General features: G+C 40.5%; 1 protein-coding gene across 1 annotated transcript in view; it reads right to left on the bottom strand.

Moving 5' to 3' along the window:
• Window positions 1-217: 217 nt before the first annotated feature.
• FRY (FRY microtubule binding protein) overlaps window positions 218-19,524 on the bottom strand; it is a 251,661-nt gene continuing 232,354 nt past the window's right edge. Inside the window, exons 59-61 of the mRNA XM_060129571.1 lie at window positions 6,028-6,138; window positions 2,292-2,494; window positions 218-1,655 (exon numbers count right to left, since the gene is read on the bottom strand). Coding sequence (XP_059985554.1) covers window positions 1,397-1,655; window positions 2,292-2,494; window positions 6,028-6,138 — 573 coding nt within the window. The 3' untranslated portion in view covers window positions 218-1,396. The remainder of the gene's footprint in view (window positions 1,656-2,291; window positions 2,495-6,027; window positions 6,139-19,524) is intronic.

The following is a 19,524-nucleotide window of genomic DNA, read 5'->3' as shown; positions in this document are numbered from 1 at the left end:
GTTCTTCTCTGATTTCTCTCTTTGATCCCAGTGAGCACTGGGTGAGGGTCACAGTCTTTGGTGTCCACTTCAAGAGGTTACAGAGGCCTCCTGCTCCCAGGGTCACTGTACTGCCTCACAACCCCACTGGCTGCCATTCATGGAACACATATGAGTGTGGCACCCCACACACAAAACTATAAATGTGTCAACGGCAAAAATCTTCATTAAGCAGAAATAAAATCTGTGGTCAATATGTATTTTTTTCTTTTAGTCTAAAGAGAATATTAACCGAGATTACATCACAAAAACTTTAAATGTATTTACAGAGTGAATAAGTTACACAGATAAACTTTGAATGTTTCTAATGTGCAACAGGTTTACATGCACACAGCTAACACTTGACAGCATTAAGTTTAAGGAGAAAACTTAAGAATGGCCCTTTACATATATATTACAAATAAAATGACATTTCTTAAGAAACAAAGTGACAACTCATATTTTACCGTTATGATTCTACTTCCAGCTATCCAAACGGATATTAAAATATGCATGCGTAACAGGTGGAAAGACTTGGAATTTATAATGTTGAATGTCTTTAACTTTTTTCTACAAAATGGCCAAGTTGGTTAAAATTAACACTCATCATTCTGTAGTATAAATATGCTCATAAAAGCAACCTTATAGTAAAAAGCAGCCAAGATCCTTTAAAAAAAAGGTCTCTCTGGACCATTTTTGGTGCGAGGGTCCTAATCACAGACCCCTGCAAAGAGATCCAGGGCTTTCGAAACAGTAGCCTAGCAACATAAGAAAGGTACTTCATAGCAGCTCCTTTTAGATACAGTAATTGTATTCAAATTTCAGTGTACATTAAATTGTCCATTTACAATTCCCTTTTCACATATACAGGCTGTCAGCTTTTGACCGTCTTACAATTTTCAGTGGCCAGCTTCATTCTGCCTGCCCCTTCCTCAGCCCACCAAAAAAAGAAAAAAAAAAAAGAAAAGGAAAGAATGTACAAGTTTTAGAATATAAAATATTTTTAGCGAAGAAAACATTGCACTTTTGCCAATCTAAAATTGTTTCTAGAAAGGAAGGTACTGTGCAGAGTAGTCGGCTTTGGTATGCAATGGAAGTCACATCTTCAGTAGTGAGTTGCATTTGCTCAGTAAAATAACACATCTGTGCCACACAGCATGACGGATGGAGGTTGTTCCAGAATGTCCTATGCTACCTTGGTTCTTATAGTATTGCTACACGTGGGAAGTTCTGCCATCCTCTTTAGAAAAAGTCCTACAGGTAACAAGAGGGAGAACAGTCTGACCAAGCCTTTTGAAGGCCGAGAAGACACTGAATGACGTCACCCCAGCATGGCAGCACCCCCAGCTTGGCACCCATGGGGGACGGAAGGCTCCTGTCAGAGACTAGTGCCGGAAACACTGGAGTCTGGAAGGAAAGTGGTGAGGACCCGGTAGCTCTGGGCCCTGCGGATCATGTCCCGGATCTCCATGTTCAGCTCCATCAGCTTGGTGCAGATCTCGGTCAGGCTCTGGTTAGACCCCACCAGTGCGTAAGTACCTGTTTGTCCCAGAGTTTGATGACGGAAATAAATATTCAGTAGTGTCTGGACCTCATCGTCAGAACTGCTTCCAAAGATGTCATTGGGCCACAGACTTCTGCAGTCAGAAAAGAAGAGCAGATTAGAGGCACTATTATTCACAAGTTTGAGAGGTTATGAGTCTTTATTAGTATAAGTAAATTGCTCTTTTAATACAAAAGCTTTTGTTGAGATATAATTCACAAACTGTACAGTTCAGCTATCTGAAATATATAGTTCTGTGGCTTTTTTAGTAATATTCAGAGTTGTGCAGACATCACATGATCAGTTTTAGAATATTGAATATTACTGGTTTTGATAAAATATCTAAAGTAAAAAAATATCAGAATGGAATTCCATAATCTTAAAATATTTATTTGCTATAGCATTCTGGTTACAATGAATGTGAATATACTATCAAAATGTAGGGAGAAAAAACCCAAAGAGGCTACATTCAAATAATTAGTTTTAAAATTATGTTGGCATATACTTTGAAGTGTTTGAACATTTTAGAGATGACCAGAACCGAAACCAACACTTCAAACAATGAGTCCTGAAATCTGATGTTTCTGGCATGGTAATGGGAAGGATCTGAGAAGGGTTTATATAAACATCTCGGTGTTCCTTCCGTAGTGATTTAGTCCCCAGCCATGACAAAGTAACTATTAGGCATGCATTTCCTTTAACCGTCTCTAAATAGAAATAGTAGCGTCACCTGCATTCCCGGATTTGCCGTAAAGCCTTGCCAAGTTCGTTGTTTTTCAAGCACTCGAGCATGGACTGGATGGCTGCTTCAGTGGACGTGAAGGCCGGCTCAGACCACGCCCCCTCTATATAGAGAGGGTCGGCTGTGATGGCTGCAGTAGCCTCCTTCAGGTTTTTCTTTAGGTCACTCAGTTCCCTGGACATATTTAGCAGCTGTTAAAAAAAAAAAAAGTATTTTTACTGTATTTAGTTGCAGGCTGGATTTTACATCCCCAAAGTAAAAAAAAATTTGACTGTATGAGGTCTGGTTAAGCAGAAGCTTAATATCTCGGTAAACTAAAATAGGACAGATGAAACCGTACTGCGTGGTATATGTAGGGTTATGGGGCTGAATGCATTGTATTCAACTATATCAACAGCTGGGATGCTCTCCTTATATAAAAGATTGACTCCTTTTAAAATGTCGTCTATTTAAGCAGAAGGGCATACGTAGAAGTAAAATGCACAAGAGAACAGGCTCGGTAGTTGGATAACGCTGGGTTTATTAGATGCCAGTTCTGCATTATTGACTACTGCATAGTCAAGTAAACAAACTTTTACGTGCCTTAGTTTTATCATCTGTGAGACTGAAGATTATTACCCACCTCTCAGGTTATTTTAAAGATTAAACAAACAGCTTGGCACAAAAGTGCCCAATAAATTTAATTATGAACACAGATGCTGTTTGAAGAATAAACTTTTCTCCCTACTCCTATGCCACGGGAAAAGATGAAAGACATAATTTTAAGAGGGAGGAGGAAAAATCTCAATGTAATGTTAGTATTCATGTTACAAGTAAGAGATATTGAGATATTTTCCCTCAGAATTACTGGAACCCAAAGATTCTGAGTTGTTAAAAAGTAAATCATAAAGAGAACCTGTGTCACTTCTTAAAGGTGCCTCCAAAGTGTACAGTGGAAGACAGCTCTTTTGCAGTTTGACCTCCAGAGCATTTAAAAGAAACTGAGATGAATTTAAAGGTTTTTTGTTTCCCTTTGTCATGTAAGCTGAGGATGCCCAGTTTCTTTGAAAAGTTGATTTACCCAGCATCTTTACCTGTTTTCATTCCCAGCCTGCTCACTGTACAAGGTATAGAACTGAAGCCCTCAAGGACTGTCTTCACACAGATGCCCCGATTAAATACAACTCTGTACTCCAGCCCCACGTTCAAAATTCAAGGAGGTAATCCTTTTACATAAGTTGTTAGAGTGTCTTAGACATATAGTTTTTAAAGTGTGAAAGTGAATTTCTTATTTTAAATCTAGGTAAGTTTTCTTTTTTTTTTTTTTTTTTGCGGTACGCAGGCCTCTCACTGTTGTGGCCTCTCCCGTTGCGGAGCACAGGCTCCGGACGCGCAGGCTCAGCGGCCATGGCTCACGGGCCCAGCCGCTCTGCGGCATGTGGGATCTTCCTGGACTGGGGCACGAACCCATGTCCCCTGCATCGGCAGGCGGACTCTCAACCACTGCGCCACCAGGGAAGCCCTAGGTAAGTTTTAAATTATGTGTGTGTAAAGTATTTAAAACTTACCTAGATTTAAAATAATTAAGGAAAAATTCACTTTAAATTTATTAGATTTAAAATAATTATATACACACACACGGTATGAAACATGTAATTTACTACTCTTAAGTGAAACGTGAATTACTTTTTTAATATGGAAAATGACATGTGAATTGCATGTGCATTGTCCTCTATTTTTGGAGCAGAGAATGGACTCTGAGGGTTCGGTTCCTACTTTCCAGAAGAGTAAAGCTTATCTTGACAATGGGGCAAATCCCAGTCATCAACTGTCTTTTCTTTTATCTGATAATTTGTGATTCTGTGGAGGAAAACTTGTTTGTGAAGAGCACAACTTCATAAACAACGATGTCTGACTCCTATCTCCCTTGAAATTGGGATCTGTGAAAGGACAGTTGACCCTTGAGCAACTCGGGGTTAGAGGCACGGTCTAACTTCTGGTTCCACCCACCACCCACCCCCGCCCCTAGAACTTAACTACTAACAGCCCCCTGTTGACCGGAAGCCTTACTGATAACACACAGTCCATTAATACATATTTTGTATGTTATATGTATGTCTACATATATTTTATGTAGTCACGACATATCTATTTCTAGGTATGTTTGCAAGATTTTTCAAATTTCCAATATATTTATTGAAAAAATCCACATAGGTAAGTGGACTCACAGTTCAAACTCATGTTGTTCAAGGGTGAACTGTATATTTAAAAACTATAGTCACTTTTCCTTTTTTCCACACTGAGTAATAATTATGGTTAAATGGCTGTCATTCTGTCTCCTCCTCCCCTACCCCCAACTCAGACATGAGGTTTCTAGGCTCCATCCTCACTCTGCTGCTTGCAATGGGATTGTTTCATGGACTCATGACTGTTCCCTGACAGCACATCTGCACCTTTAGCAGCAGATCCTTGTATTTAACTACATGCAAGATGGGATCTAGCAGGCAGAGTCGGTCACTGACGAGCAGGCAGGAGCTGTGGATGTACAATTGTGTCAGGCCTCCTCCGACATCCCTGTCTTAGCTGTGGCACTGTGGTTACATAGTTCATCTGAGAGGGGACCTGAGCATCGTCCCCCACTCCTCCCTCCACAACCCCATCAGTTTCAGTGACCTTTTGTCCTAAAATATCTCCCATGTTTCCTCCCTCTCCTTACCTAGCACTTCTGTCCTAGTTCAAACTCTCACCTCTTATCTGAGCTATTTCAGCGGCCTCATAACTGACTGGTCTGTCTGTCTCCAGTCTAGTTGTCACCAAATCCACCCTCCACATCCCTGCCGTGAAGATCTAACTAAAATACTCACAGGTGCAGCGTCTTGCGTGATCTCACCTTACTTATCTCTTCCGCCTTAGTCCATCATTCCTTTTGGTTTGCATTTTATAGTCTAGCAATCCTCAATTGCCTGTCCTTGTAGTTCCTATCTCTTTCTCACTACCATGTTTATGCCCACGCTGTTGTTTCTTACTGGAACATTCCTCCTTACCCCCCACTTCATCTCTCTAATTCTAACTCATCCTTTAAGAATCAGGTGTGATCTCCTCCAGAAAGTTTCCTCTTTCAACCTCCTTGTCTCCAGCTGAACTAGGCACTCACCCTCTGAGCTTCCACAATATCCAGTGTACACCACCATTATTTCATCTACTACACTGCGGTAGTGTTTTTTCAAGTCTAGGAAAAATTTGGCTCACTCAGAAGCTGTATGCTCAAGTTACTTTACCTTTTACATTAAAAGTATTAATGCATCCGGATGCTAAGCAGAGCAGGGAAGCTGAAGAGAGTCAAACATCATGTAGTTATTTCCTTCTTACCTCAATGTAGGATCAAGTATGAACAGCCAGAGGTCAGAAAAACCGTAACACAAGGAACTTTTTCAAATAAGGATCCCCAGACACAGGGCCAGGGGGAGGCAAGTGAGGCCCTCGGCACAGCATTCAGGGAGGGGCTCACCCTGAAGGTCGTCCTTGTATTTTGTGTCCAGATATGTCACTTGCCTCACCCTAGTCCTGGCACTGCCACGTGAGCATGGAAATAAATATAAGACACTGGTATTTAAGACTTGTGCTTGAGTGAAAGGATTATGTGGGAATAAAATCACTTGGACATTTATAAACTGGCAGGAGGGAGAACGAAAGGAAAGCAGTGATACTCATGGCAGGACCTGGGGTCGGGAGTGGGCAGGCTCACCTCTGGCATGGAGCTGACTTCGTGCACCTGGCCGATGAGCTTACAGTACGACTGAAAAAGCAGCAGCAGCTGGAAGTGTAGCTTATACAACCTCTGACACAGTTCCAGTTGCTAAAGAGAGAATTTGCATGGGAAGAAAGTTATTAAGGATCATTCTTGTATAGTAAGTGAAATCTTAGTGGAGACTAATGCACTTTTTTTTTTTTAATCAAGGAACCATAACTAGTTGTTACCATTCTAAATAAAACAGAAGAATAAATCCAATCAATGACTATCAGTGAGAAATTCACTGTGTAATATAGAATAAAACAGCTCCTGGAGGATGACTAATTAGAAAGAAGTAGTAGCTAGCTATAAAGGGACTTAGTGAACTACCAAATTTCCATTATATTCGCCAATTAAATTACAGGTTTAATATCTACAAATTATAACTGCAGTCTTAATTTTTATAAGCTATACATCTTTGAACACAATTTCTTTTTATTAAAGGTATATTTAAAAGGCACAGCATTAAGTGGTTCTAGGTGTTAAATTTATAAATTCAGCAGACACTTGGGAGATTATTCCTTGTGACAACTCTGGCTGCCATTTAGGGTGTAGGCACTCATCCTAAAGTCTGTGTAAACACAAGAGTCACGTGACTGTCTAAGGTGCTGCATCAGGTTTAATGATGATGCTTCTACTCAGTGCTCAACAAATTTGTTGAATTAAAGAGATATAAAAAGGGCCCAAAATGCTTACAAAAAGGAGAAATCATGAAACCATGCAAAACTTTCTGTGGAAAGAACGTTAAAAAATATGCATACAAAATGGCCCTGGAGCTCTATAGACACCTCTGGAATTGAAAATGTTTTCATTATACAGCTTACATGTACTGTAAGGGAAGAATAAACCATGAGTAGTTCCAACACCAATGATCATAGTACTCTTTGAGCTGTATCTGCTCAATGGCCTCTAAACTTTGCCTGTTTTATCCCAAGAAAGGGTTAGCTCCTAGGTCGCAGATGGGATTCTGCTAGAGGAAAAGGACAGCCTTCACTAGATAGAATTTAATGGCTCAGCAGTCACCACTGAAAGTGGGTGAGATATGTGGCTTAAACCAAACACTTCACTGTTCAGTTTTCAAATATGGTTAAGTAAGGATAAATAGGGCCTTTCTTTCACTAATGGACTATAAGGAACTCGGTAAGAATTGAGAGCCACTGACGTGACTTAAAATTGTTTCCCCCAAATCAGTTTAAGGAGAGAAATGACAAGAATTTAAATTTAGGTTTTTAGGAAGCATATTCCATTAATAGTATTATTAACATACTCTTGACCCTAATTTTAAAAGTGACTAAAGTTCATGCTAAGACCATGCTGGTTGGAGTTTTCTTTCTCCTCTCTCCCTGGCCCTTAGGGGGAAAAAGCAATTCTACTTAGATTTATTTGATCTCTCAATGCTGGTAACCAGCCTAAGTGTAAAGAAGTAGCTACACTCGTTTGCTAACCCAAACTAGATGTTTGGTTGTTTTAGTAACACATTTTATGATAATTTAAACTTGCCTTTGTGGAAACCTTTTCAAAATCTGGTATAAAAGACAACTGCCAGAGACTCTCAGACAAAAAAAGTATTGTTTAAAAACAAAATGTTACCTTTCACAATTTAGGGTGAAACCTAGCTATGAAAACTCTGACTTTTCTAAGTGTCAGATAATGGTAGTTATTTCTAAAAATATTCTAGTGATAACATGAGAGTTCATAGCAACATAGGTTTCTACTTTGGGAGGAAAGCAGCCCAGAATGCTAATAAACTACATGTCTCAGTCTACCAAATAAAAGAAAATGAAACAAAAAAGGGAAAACATGCTAAGAGATATAATAGTAACAGTAAAAATAAGATTGTTATGGGTCCATGCCTAAATGGACAAAGAGTAGGAAAGAAAGTTAACTTACTGCAAGAGATTCCATTTGCTACACAGCAAGCATGGCACAGGAAACAAAGGAAAGGAAAGAAAGTACAGGGTCAGTGTAATGCATGCAACAGAAAGCACGGCCCTCTTCTAAGAGCAGAACCGTCAGCCGTCAGCCGTCAGCCGTATTAGCATCGCTTGCCCCAACGTGATAAATGGTTGCAAATGTTGTACCCATTCAACATGCACAGCAGTCCAGTTAAAAACAAGCTCTAATGGGAAACATGTCATTGAAAAAACATAATTTGTGATCTTTTAGATTCTCTGATTAGTTAATTTAGACTGTCAGTCTTGGAGACCATAAGTGAAAACTTATATTGCTTGAAGATTTTAGTGTTTAAATGTGAATAGTAACATAGTAAACATAGTAAAACTGTGCAGAGACCAACTGATTAATCTGAAAGAACTACAGCCCCAAACAAATTACACTATTGCTAGGTTAAGGCAGAGTCTTTAATATGTTTGGCTTCATATCTACTACGCTATGACTATCCAATTAGCATAGAATATAATTAACAATCTAAGTGGCATTTTCTTTAGAGTCAGGTTGCCTTCCACGTTGAGAATATTTTACAGGACTGCTAGATATTGTTATTTCAAAGGACTGAACATTGTCTTTATACTCCCAAACAAGTGTGAGATATGACAATTAATCTTGCATTTTAGTTTTATTATAAAAACTAAAATTTTTTCCCCAGGAGACAATTTCTAAAAGTAATCTAGAACTGATTTTAGTCTAGAATATTATAAATTTGTAACTGGGCCATTGTACAGATTACACAACCCGAGGTATTTACTATTTTCAAGAAAACTTTAACTGTGCTAGAAGTTTTTATAACCAAACCTTATGCACTGAAAAACAATGTCACACAAGAAAGGAGTACAGGACCAGAGTTTTAAGTCTACATATACAGAGTTGCCACTGTGAAGACTTTTTAGAAAACGTCAAATCTGATTGAAACGTTTAGTATGAACCTTAGTACATAACTGCTTCTACCATGGAATTTACTTTTCAGAAGCATGGAATGAAGCAAGTGCTGAGTAAATTACATGGTCTTATGTGAAGAAAACGGCTATCTTTTTTACTGTTTTCCAAAAGAATGTTGTAATCCCAGGTCATCAAGTCAGTTAAAGAAAAATCTTCTCTGTTCGGTGAAGGCAAATGAGGCTTTTTGACTTGAGCCTGGTACCGAGGAATTTCATTGTCAACGAATTCCTTCCACTCCACGCTCAGGGCACACACTTGTGTTTCTTGGGAGACGGACAGCTTGATGAACACCAGTTCTCAGTGTCCTTCTTACACTCTCCTTTCTAGGTAGGCTAGTCCAAGCTGCATTGATATTTATTACCCCAGAATCTTTTCCTAGGCCACAGGCTTGGATGTAGTTTGCATTTAGAGTTCCAAAAAGATAGTGAAAAAAGCCTTTCAAGGAAAATGTTAAAACTTCACCCCCCCGAATATTTTCCGATCTCCAGGTTTTAAAAATAATCCCTTTAGAAGTCTTTATAGATATATATATATGTTTTGGTGATTCAAGATTCTTTTGAAAATGTGGGAATCTGTTTTATTTGGTCACAAGGATTTTCTTCAAGCCCAGTTCCTGTACTCCTGATATGACTTGATTTATATATAAATTGGATTTAGAGGTATGTTTTCTGAAAATGAGAAAAAAAAATGTCAAGAAGTCAAGATGTTAAGAATTGATCATAGACAAGGTAGCTTAAAAGCCTAGAATCATCTAGTTCTTATTCATTAACAGTATCATAGGAGGAGCTTCAAGATGGTGGAAGAGTAAGACGCGGAGATCACCTTCCAAATACATCAGAAATACATCTACACGTGGAACAACTCCTACAGAACACCTACTGAATGCTGGCAGAAGACCTCAGACCTCCCAAAAGGCAAGAAACCCCCCACGTACCTGGGTAGGGCAAAAGATAAACAGAGACCAAAGAATAGGGACGGGACCTGCACCAGTGGGAGGGAGCTGTGAAGGAGGAAAGGTTTCCACACACTAGGAGCCCCTTCGCGGGCGGAGACTGCGGGTGGCGGAGGGGGGACGCTTCGCAGCCACGGAGGAGAGCACAGCAACAGGGGTGTGGGGGGCAAAGCGGAGAGATTCCTGCACGGAGGATCGGTGCTGACCGGCACTCACCAGCACTCACCAGGCCGAGAGGCTTGTCTGCTCACCCGCCGGGGCGGGCGGGGCTGGGAGCTGAGGCTCGGGCTTCGGAGGTCAGATCCTAGAGAGAGGACTGGGGTTGGCTGTGTGAACACAGCCTGAAGGGGGCTAGTGCACCACGGCTAGCCAGGGGGGAGTCCGGGAAAAGTCTGGAACTGCCTAAGAGGCAAGAGACCATTGTTTCTGGTGCCTGAGGAGAGGGGATTCAGAGCGCCGCTTAAATGAGCTCCAGAGACGGGCATGAGCCGCGGCTATCAGCGTGGACCCCAGAGACGGGCGGGAGACGCTAAGGCTGCTGCTGCCGCCACCAAGAAGCCTGTGTGCGAGCACAGGTCACTTTCCACACCTTCCTTCCGGGGAGCCTGTGCAGCCCGCCACTGCCAGGGTCCCAGGATCCAGGGAGAACTTCCCCGGGAAAACACACACCGGCCTCTGTCCCTGCAGGCTCGCCACGCATCCATACCCCTCCCTCCCCCGGGGCTTAATGAGCCAGAGCCCCCAAATCAGCTGCTCCTTTAACCCCATCCTGTCTGAGCGAAGAACAGACGCCCTCAGGCAACCTACACGCATAGGCGGGGCCAAATCCAAAGCTGAGCCCCTGGGAGCTGTGAGAACAAAGAAGAGAAAGGGAAATCTCTCCCAGAAGGCTCAGGAGCAGCGTATTAAATCTCCACAATCAACTTGATGTACCCTGCATCTGTGGAATACCTGAATACACAAAGACAAAGAATCAACCCAAATTGAGGAGGTGGACTTTGGGAACAACGATATATATATATTTTTACCTTTTTCTCTTTTCATGATTGTGTATGTGTACGCTTCTGTGTGTGATTTTGTCTGTATAGCTTTGCTTTTACCATTTCTCCTAGAGTTCTGCCTGTCCATATTATTTTCTTTATTACTTAAAAAAATTTTTTTAACTATTTTTTATTTTAATAACTTTATTTTATTTTATTTTGCCTTCTTCGTTTCTTTTTCTCCCTTTTATTCTGAGCCGTGTGGATGACAGGCTCTTGGTGCTCCAGCCAGGTGTCAGGGCTGTGCCACTGGGGCGTGAGAGCCAACTTCCGGACACTGGTCCACAAGAGACCTCCAAGCTCCATGTAATATCAAACGGAAAAAATCTCCTAGAGATCTCCATCTCAACGCCAAGACCCAGCTCCACTCAACGACCAGCAAGCTACAGTGCTGGACACACTATGTTAAACAACTAGCAAGATAGGAACACAACCCCACCCATTAGCACAGAGGCTGCCTAAAATCATAATACGGCCACAGACACCCCAAAACACACCACCAGACGTGGACCTGCCCACCAGAAAGACAAGATCCAGCCTCATCCACCAGAACACAGGCACTAGTCCCCTCCACCAGGAAGCCTACACAACCCACTGAACCAACCTTACCCACTGGGGACAGACATCAAAAACAATGGGAACTACGAACTTGCAGCCTGCAAAAAGGAGACCCCAAATACAGTAAGTTAAGCAAAATGTGAAGACAAACACACAGCAGATGAAGGAACTAGGCAGAAGCCCACCAGACCTATCAAATGAAGAGGAAATAGGCAGTGTACCTGAAAAAGAATTCAGAGTAATGATAGTAAAGATGATCCAAAATCTTGGAAACAGAATGGAGAAAATACAAGAAACGTTTAACAAGGACCTAGAAGAACTAAAGGGCAAACAAACAGTGATGAACAACACAATAAATGAAATTAAAAATTCTCTAGAAGGGATCAATAGCAGAATAACTGAGGCAGAAGAACGGATAAGGGACCTGGAAGATAAAATAGTGGAAATAATTACTGCAGAGCAGAATAAAGAAAAAAGAATGAAAAGAATTGAGGACAGTCTCAGAGACCTTTGGGACAATATTAAACACGCCAACATTTGAATTATAGGGGTCCCAGAAGAAGAAGAGAAAAAGAAATGGACTGAGAAAATATTTGAAGAGATTATAGTTGAAAACTTCCCTAATATGAGAAAGGAAAGAGTTAATCAAGTCCAGGAAGCACAGAGAGTCCCATACAGGATAAATCCAAGGAGAAACACACCAAGACACATATTAATCAACCTATCAAAAAATAAATACAAAGAAAAAATATTAAAAGCAGCAAGGGAAAAACAACAAATAACATACAAGGGAATCCCCCTAAGGTTAACAGCTTATCTTTCAGCAGAAACTCTGCAAGCCAGAAGGAACTAGCAGGACATATTTAAAGTGATGAAGGAGAAAAACCTACAACCAAGATCACTCTACCCAGCAAGGATCTCATTCAGATTTGATGGAGAAATTAAAACCTTTACAGACAAGCAAAAGCTAAGAGAATTTATCACCACCAAACCAGCTTTACAACAAATGCTAAAGGAACTTTTCTAGGCAGGAAACACAAGATAAGGAAAAGACCTACAATAATAAACCCAAAACACTTAAGAAAATGGTAATAGGAGCGTACATATCGATAATTACCTTAAATGTAAATGGAATAGATGCTCCCACCAGAAGACACAGACTGGCTGAATGGATACAAAAACAAGACCCATATATATGCTGTCTACAAGAGACCCACTTCAGACCTAGGAACACATACAGACTGAAAGTGAGGGGATGGAAAAAGATATTCCATGCAAATGGAAATCAAAAGAAACCTGGAGTAGCAATTCTCATATCAGACAAAATAGACTTTAAAATAAAGCCTATTAATTACAAGAGACAAAGGACACTACATAATGATCAAGGGATCGATCCAAGCAGAAGATATAACAATTGTAAGTATTTATGCATCCAGAATAGGAACACCTCAATACATAAGGCAAATACTAACAGCCATAAAAGGGGAAATCGACAGTAACACAATCATAGAAGGGGACTTTAACATGCCACTTTCACCAATGGACAGATCATCCAAAATGAAAATAAATAAGGAAATACAAGCTTTAAATGAAACATTAAACAAGATGGACTTAATTGACATTTATAGGACATTCCATTCAAAAACAACAGAATCCACTTTCTTCTCACGTGCTCATGGAACATTCTCCAGGATAGATCATATCCTGGGTCACAAATCAAGCCTTGGTAAATTTAAGAAAATTGAAATCGTATCAAGTATCTTTTTCGACCACAATGCTATGAGACTAGATATCAATTACAGGAAAAAATCTGAAAGAAATACAAACACATGGAGGTTGAACAACACACTACTTAATAACCAAGAGATCACTGAAGAAATCAAAGAGGAAATCAAAAAATACTTAGAAACAAATGACAATGAAAACACAATGACCCAAAACCTATGGGATGCAGCAAAAGCAGTTCTAAGAGGGAAGTTTATAGCAATACAGTCCTACCTTAGGAAACAAGAAACATCTCAAACAACCTAACCTTACACCTAAAGCAATTAGAGAAAGAACAAAAGAACCCCAAAGTTAGCAGAAGGAAAGAAATCATAAAGATCAGATCAGAAATCAATGAAAAAGAAATGTAGGAAACGACAGCAAAGATCAATAAAACTAAAAGCTGGTTCTTTGAGAAGATAAACAAAATTGATAAACCATTAGCCAGACTTCTCAAGAAAAAGAGGGAGAGGACTCAAATCAATAGAATTAGAAATTAAAAAAGGAGAAGTAACAACTGACACTGCAGAAATACAAAGGATCATGAGAGATTACTACAAGCAACTCTATGCCAATAAAATGGACAACCTGGAAGAAATGGACAAATACTTAGAAATGCACAACCTGCCGAGAATGAACTAGGAAGAAATAGAAAATATGAACATACCATCACAAGCACTGAAATTGAAACTGTGATTAAAAATCTTCCAACAAACAAAAGCCCAGGACCAGATGGCTTCACAGGCGAATTCTATCAAGCATTTAGAGAAGAGCTAACACCAATCCTTCTCAAACTCTTCCAAAATATAGCGGAGGGTGGAACACTCCCAAACTCATTCTACGAGGCCACCATCACCCTGATACCAAAACCAGACAAAGATGTCACAAAGAAAGAAAAGTGCAGGCCAATATCACTGATGAACATAGATGCAAAAATCCTCAACAAAATACTATCAAACAGAATCCAACAGCACATTAAAAGGATCATACAGCATGATCAAGTGTGGTTTATTCCAGGAAAGCAAGGATTCTTCAATATATGCAGATCAATCAACGTGATACACCATATTAACAAGTTGAAGGAGAAAAACCATATGATCAGCTCAACAGATGCAGAGAAAGCTTTCGACAAAAGTCAACACCCATTTATGATAAAAGCCTTCCAGAAAGTAGGCATAGAGGGAACTTTCCTCAACATGATAAAGGCCATATATGACAAACCCACAGCCAACATCGTCCTCAATGGTGAAAAACTGAAACCATTTCCACTAAGATCAGGAACAAGACAAGGCTGCCCACTCTAACCACTACTATTCAATATTGTTTTGGAAGTTTTAGCCACAGCAATCAGACAAGAGGCAGAAATAAAGGAATCCAAATCGGAAAAGAAGTAAAGCTGTCACTGTTTGCAGATGACATGATCCTCTACATAGAGATTCCTAATGATGCTACCAGAAAACTACTAGAGCTAATCAATGAGTTTGTTAAAGTAGCGGGATACAAAATTAATGCCCAGAAATCTCTTGCATTCCTATACAGTAATGATGAAAAATCTGAAAGTGAAATTAAGAAAACACCCCCATTTACCATTGCAACAAAAAGAAAAGATATCTAGGAATAAACCTTCCTAAGGAGACAAAAGACCTGTATGCAGAAAATTATAAGACACTGATGAAAGAAATTAAAGATGATACAAACAGATGGAGAGATATACCATGTTCTTGGATTGGAAGAATCAACATTGTGAAAATGACTACTACCCAAAGCAATCTACAGACTCAATGCAATCCCTATCAAACTACCACTGGCATTTTTCACAGAACTAGAACAAAAAATTTCACAATTTGTATGGAAACACAAAAGACCCCGAATAGCCAAAGCAATCTTGAGAAAGAAAAACGGAGCTGGAGGAATCAGGCTCCCTGACTTCAGACTATACTGCAAAGCTACAGTAATCAAGACAGTATGGTACTGGCATAAAAACAGAAATATGGATCAATGGAACAGGATAGAAAGCCCAGAGATAAAGCCACGCACATACGGTCACCTTATCTTTGATAAAGTAGGCAAGAATATACAGTGGAGAAAAGACAGCCTCTTCAATAAGTGGTGCTGGGAAAACTGGACAGCTATATGTAAAAGAATGAAATTAGAACATTCTCTAACACCACACACACAAAAAAACTCAAAATGGATTAAAGACCTAAATGTAAGGCCAGACAGCATCAAACTCTTAGAGGAAAACATAGGCAGAACACTCTATGACATAAATCACAGCAAGATCCTTTTTGACCCACCTCCTAGAGAAATGGAAATAAAAACAAAAATAAACAAATGGGACCTAGTGAAAGTTAAAAGCTTTTGCACAGCAAAGGAAACCATAAACAAGACGAAAAGACAACCCTCAGAATGGGAGAAAATATTTGCAAATGAAGCAACTGACAAAGGATTAATCTCCAAAAGATACAAGCAATTCATGCAGCTCAATATCAAAACAAACAACCCAATTCAAAAATGGGCAGAAGACCTAAATAGACATTCCTCCAAAGAAGATATACAGATTGCCAACAAACACATGAAAGAATGCTCAACATCATTAATCGTTAGAGATATGCAAATCAAAACTACAATGAGATATCATCTCACATCAGTCAGAATGGCCATCATCAAAAAATCTACAAACAATAAATGCTGGGGAGGGTGTGGAGAAAAGGGAACCCTCTTGCACCATTGCGGGGAATGTAAATTGATACAGCCACTATGGAGAACATTATGGAGATTCCTTAAAAAACTAAAAATAGAACTACCATACGACCCAGCAATCCCACTACTGGGCATATACCCTGAGAAAACCATATTTCATAAAGAGTCATGTACCAAAATGTTCACTGCAGCTCTATTTACAATAGCCAGGACATGGAAGCAACCTAAGTGTCCATCAGCAGATGAATGGATAAAGAAGATGTGGCACATATATATAATGGAATGTTACTCAGCCATAAATAGGAACGAAACTGAGTTACTTGTAGTGAGGTGGATAGACCTAGAAACTATCATACAGAGTGAAGTAAGTCAGAAAGAGAAGAACAAATTCCGTATGCTAACACATATATATGGAATCTAAGAAAGAAAAAAAAAGGGTCTGAAGAACCTAGGGGCAAGACGTGAATAAAGATGCAGACCTACTAGAGAATGGACTTGAGGATACAGGGAGTGGGAAGGGTAAGCTGGGACAAAGTGATAGAGTGGTATAGACATATATACACTACCAAACAAAATAGACAGCTAGTGGGAAGCAGCCGCATAGCACAGGGAGATCAGCTTGGTGCTTTCTGACAACCTAGAGGGGTGGGATAGGGAGGGTGGGAGGGAGGGAGACGCAAGTGGGAAGAGATATGGGGACATATGTATATGTGTGACTGATTCACTTTATTATAAAGCAGAGGCTGACACACCATTGTAAAGCAATTATACTCCAATAAAGATGTTAAAAAAAAAAAAGCATAGCCACTCTTGTTTCTCTGTATTCTGCTCTGAAGCCAGTTCTTTGCTTATGATGTAGCCAGTTAGGTAAAAATCTGAGAGATTTTCGACATCAGAAGATAAGTCACAGTATACTATACTATATTAACTATCATTTTCATCATGCTTAATCTCTGAAAGTCACTGGTTTAAACTAAATTGGATAAAATTTAGAAAATCTAGCCAGTTGTTGAAGATTTCCTACCCAGTGTTACATAGATGCATGTAATCTCCCAAGCAGGCGGGTGCAGTGCGTACTCACCTGGTGCCACAATCACCCGGCTCTGGCACATTCATGACTATTGCATTATATTTGTTGAGTAGGTGTTTGGACCTTGGTCACGAATATCTTTCAAAGATTTGAAAGATAAATACCTTTAAGCCTCTAATACAGATTACACACTCTGACGCATTTACTATTTTCAAGAAAACTTTCATTTCAGCAGACATTTCCTTACTCAGTCTAGAGAAGAGATTCCTTATAGCAAAGGACTGATTGACTGTATCCGAAGGATAATGTTTAATGGGTTACAGTTTAGCTGGAGAAACATCTCGTCTCGTTCAACATTGAGCTTTTTGCTCAATTTGGAGAAAAACAGAGGTTGCAGCCTTCTCTCATTCTTGGTTAGACAGGGATAGGAAATACACAGCTAAGAGGGTTACTGTCCAAGACGACTCTAAGATGGTCTGAATGTAATAAGAAAATGTATTGCGGCTACACGTAAACTCTTGTACTTGAGTCCAAAGAGTCGAATGTTCAATTAGTGCTCAGAAATAGCTGTGGAATTAAGAGTGCGTCAACTAAAATCACTTATGGCAAATGAAGTGGCAACCTCTCTAGCTTCCCCAGGGCCAGCCCTGCAGAACTGGGGAGGTGAGCTGTGCTAACTCGCCGTAGGGTCGAGGCCGATGCCACTGCCTGGAGAGCCCAGAGCTGAGATGCTTCACCGTGTCCTACGTTTCCGTGAACTTAAACTCCCCAGCAGCAGCCGCTCCAGGATGAATTCCGCGGGCGACAGGAGAGGTCACCGCAAACCACAATCCTTACTTAGAGGTGCTGGCTTTAAGTCATGAAGAGACCTGTCTCGCTGGGTGTGTGCAGGCGGAGAAGACACTGGTACAGCAGCGTCTGCCAAGGAGCTGCCCTCACGACAGGCGCGACTCACACGCCCGCCTTGTTCTACATCTTATTTGCTGTGCGCCGTGCCTCATTCTAGGAGAACAGGTATTGTAGTCACCAAGTAGCCTAAATTACTGACTAATCACACCTGTCTTAACAAAAGAAGCCTTCCCTCCAAAATACTTCCCATGTATTGGAAGCACTTTTCTCAGGAACACTGTTCTGTTGTTTTGTACACACGCTACAACGACTCCTCCAAGGTCCCCTCAGGGAGTGAGGCCAGCACACGGGCCCTAGCATCTTATATACGCAGAGACTGTTCTCACTGCGTCAAAGAGGAACACTCCTGTTTTTCTTGAAAGGCACAGTTCTATTTAGCTTTCACTTCCCCATTGTGGGGCCTTAGGTGCAAAGGCACATGTTTCTATGATAAAGACAAGAACATCCTGATGACTGGCACCTGGCTCTTGCCGGCAGGGTCGGGAACTCTGTGCACAGTGGACGGTGGAGAGCCGACCAGCCCAAGGTCGCTGCTGCCACTTTAGGAAGGCAGGCTTGGTGTTGCTACCTCTTTTTTCTCTTTTTTCAAGAGATGCCAGGAATGCTGTTTTGAGTGTACATGTGAACAATTTTAAGTTTAAACTGTTGGGTCCAATTTAAATTGTACAAGCTGAATAAAACATGTCTGAATTGGTTACAGCTTACAGGCTACCAGTGTGTAACCTTTCCTCATTACCTTGATGTCTACAACTTCATGTTGAGAACAGAAGAAAAATCAGAAAATAAATATTCAGCATCCAACAAAGAGCTATATTCTGTTCCACAAACAATTCCACAGCAATTTCTCACTTAAGTTACCAGTTAAGAATGACTAGAAATCAGCTAGTGGCAAAGACCAGACCGGTTGGGGTAGGGCTTGGGGTGGGAACACTTCACACGCCTATCTGTACTTGGTCACCATCTCTGGCCGACTGACTTCTCTAACTGCTCAAGAGTTTGCTAGGTTTAGTAAGGTAAGTACTATTCCAAAAAGTCCACGCTTCTCTGAAATAGAATACACACGCGGAATAAGTTTTGGCATGTTGACTTCGCAATTTATATCCAGACATAGATTCTTCAAGTTAAAGCTCACTTCCTATCTCCCCCTTCCACTTGTCCCCATGCAAAGGGTGCTCAGAATAATTGGCAACTTCAAACTATTCCAGAAGATAGAGAATCTGACTTAAAGAAGAGAGCTGGAGTGAATCAATGGAGGGTAAGCAGTGCTCTGAGGTCAAACATCTGTTGGGTTTTGCTTTGGGATGGAAGCCAAATGATAGCTCTAATCAGAAAAATAATCTCTTTTCCAACTCTGGATATAAGATCAATATTGAGATGGACTGACACTGTCATTTCTCCCCAAGGCCCACCCTGGAAACGATTTCTCATCCTCTGAAGGATGCACACTCTAACGGGCTTTTCTAGGTGTGACAATGTCATTACAAGGTGACCTCTCTGCCTAGACCCATCAGCAGCCCCCTAACTTGTCTTCCCAAATCCACGCTTGCCCACTTCTGTCCATTTCCACAGCAGAGTGGGTGAGCCCCACTCTGATCACACCC

Source organism: Lagenorhynchus albirostris, chromosome 18 (assembly GCF_949774975.1).
Source record: "Lagenorhynchus albirostris chromosome 18, mLagAlb1.1, whole genome shotgun sequence".
Taxonomy (NCBI): Eukaryota; Metazoa; Chordata; class Mammalia; order Artiodactyla; family Delphinidae; genus Lagenorhynchus; species Lagenorhynchus albirostris.
Note: the sequence above shows the minus strand (reverse complement) of the source record. Positions and strands in the feature narration are given on the sequence as shown.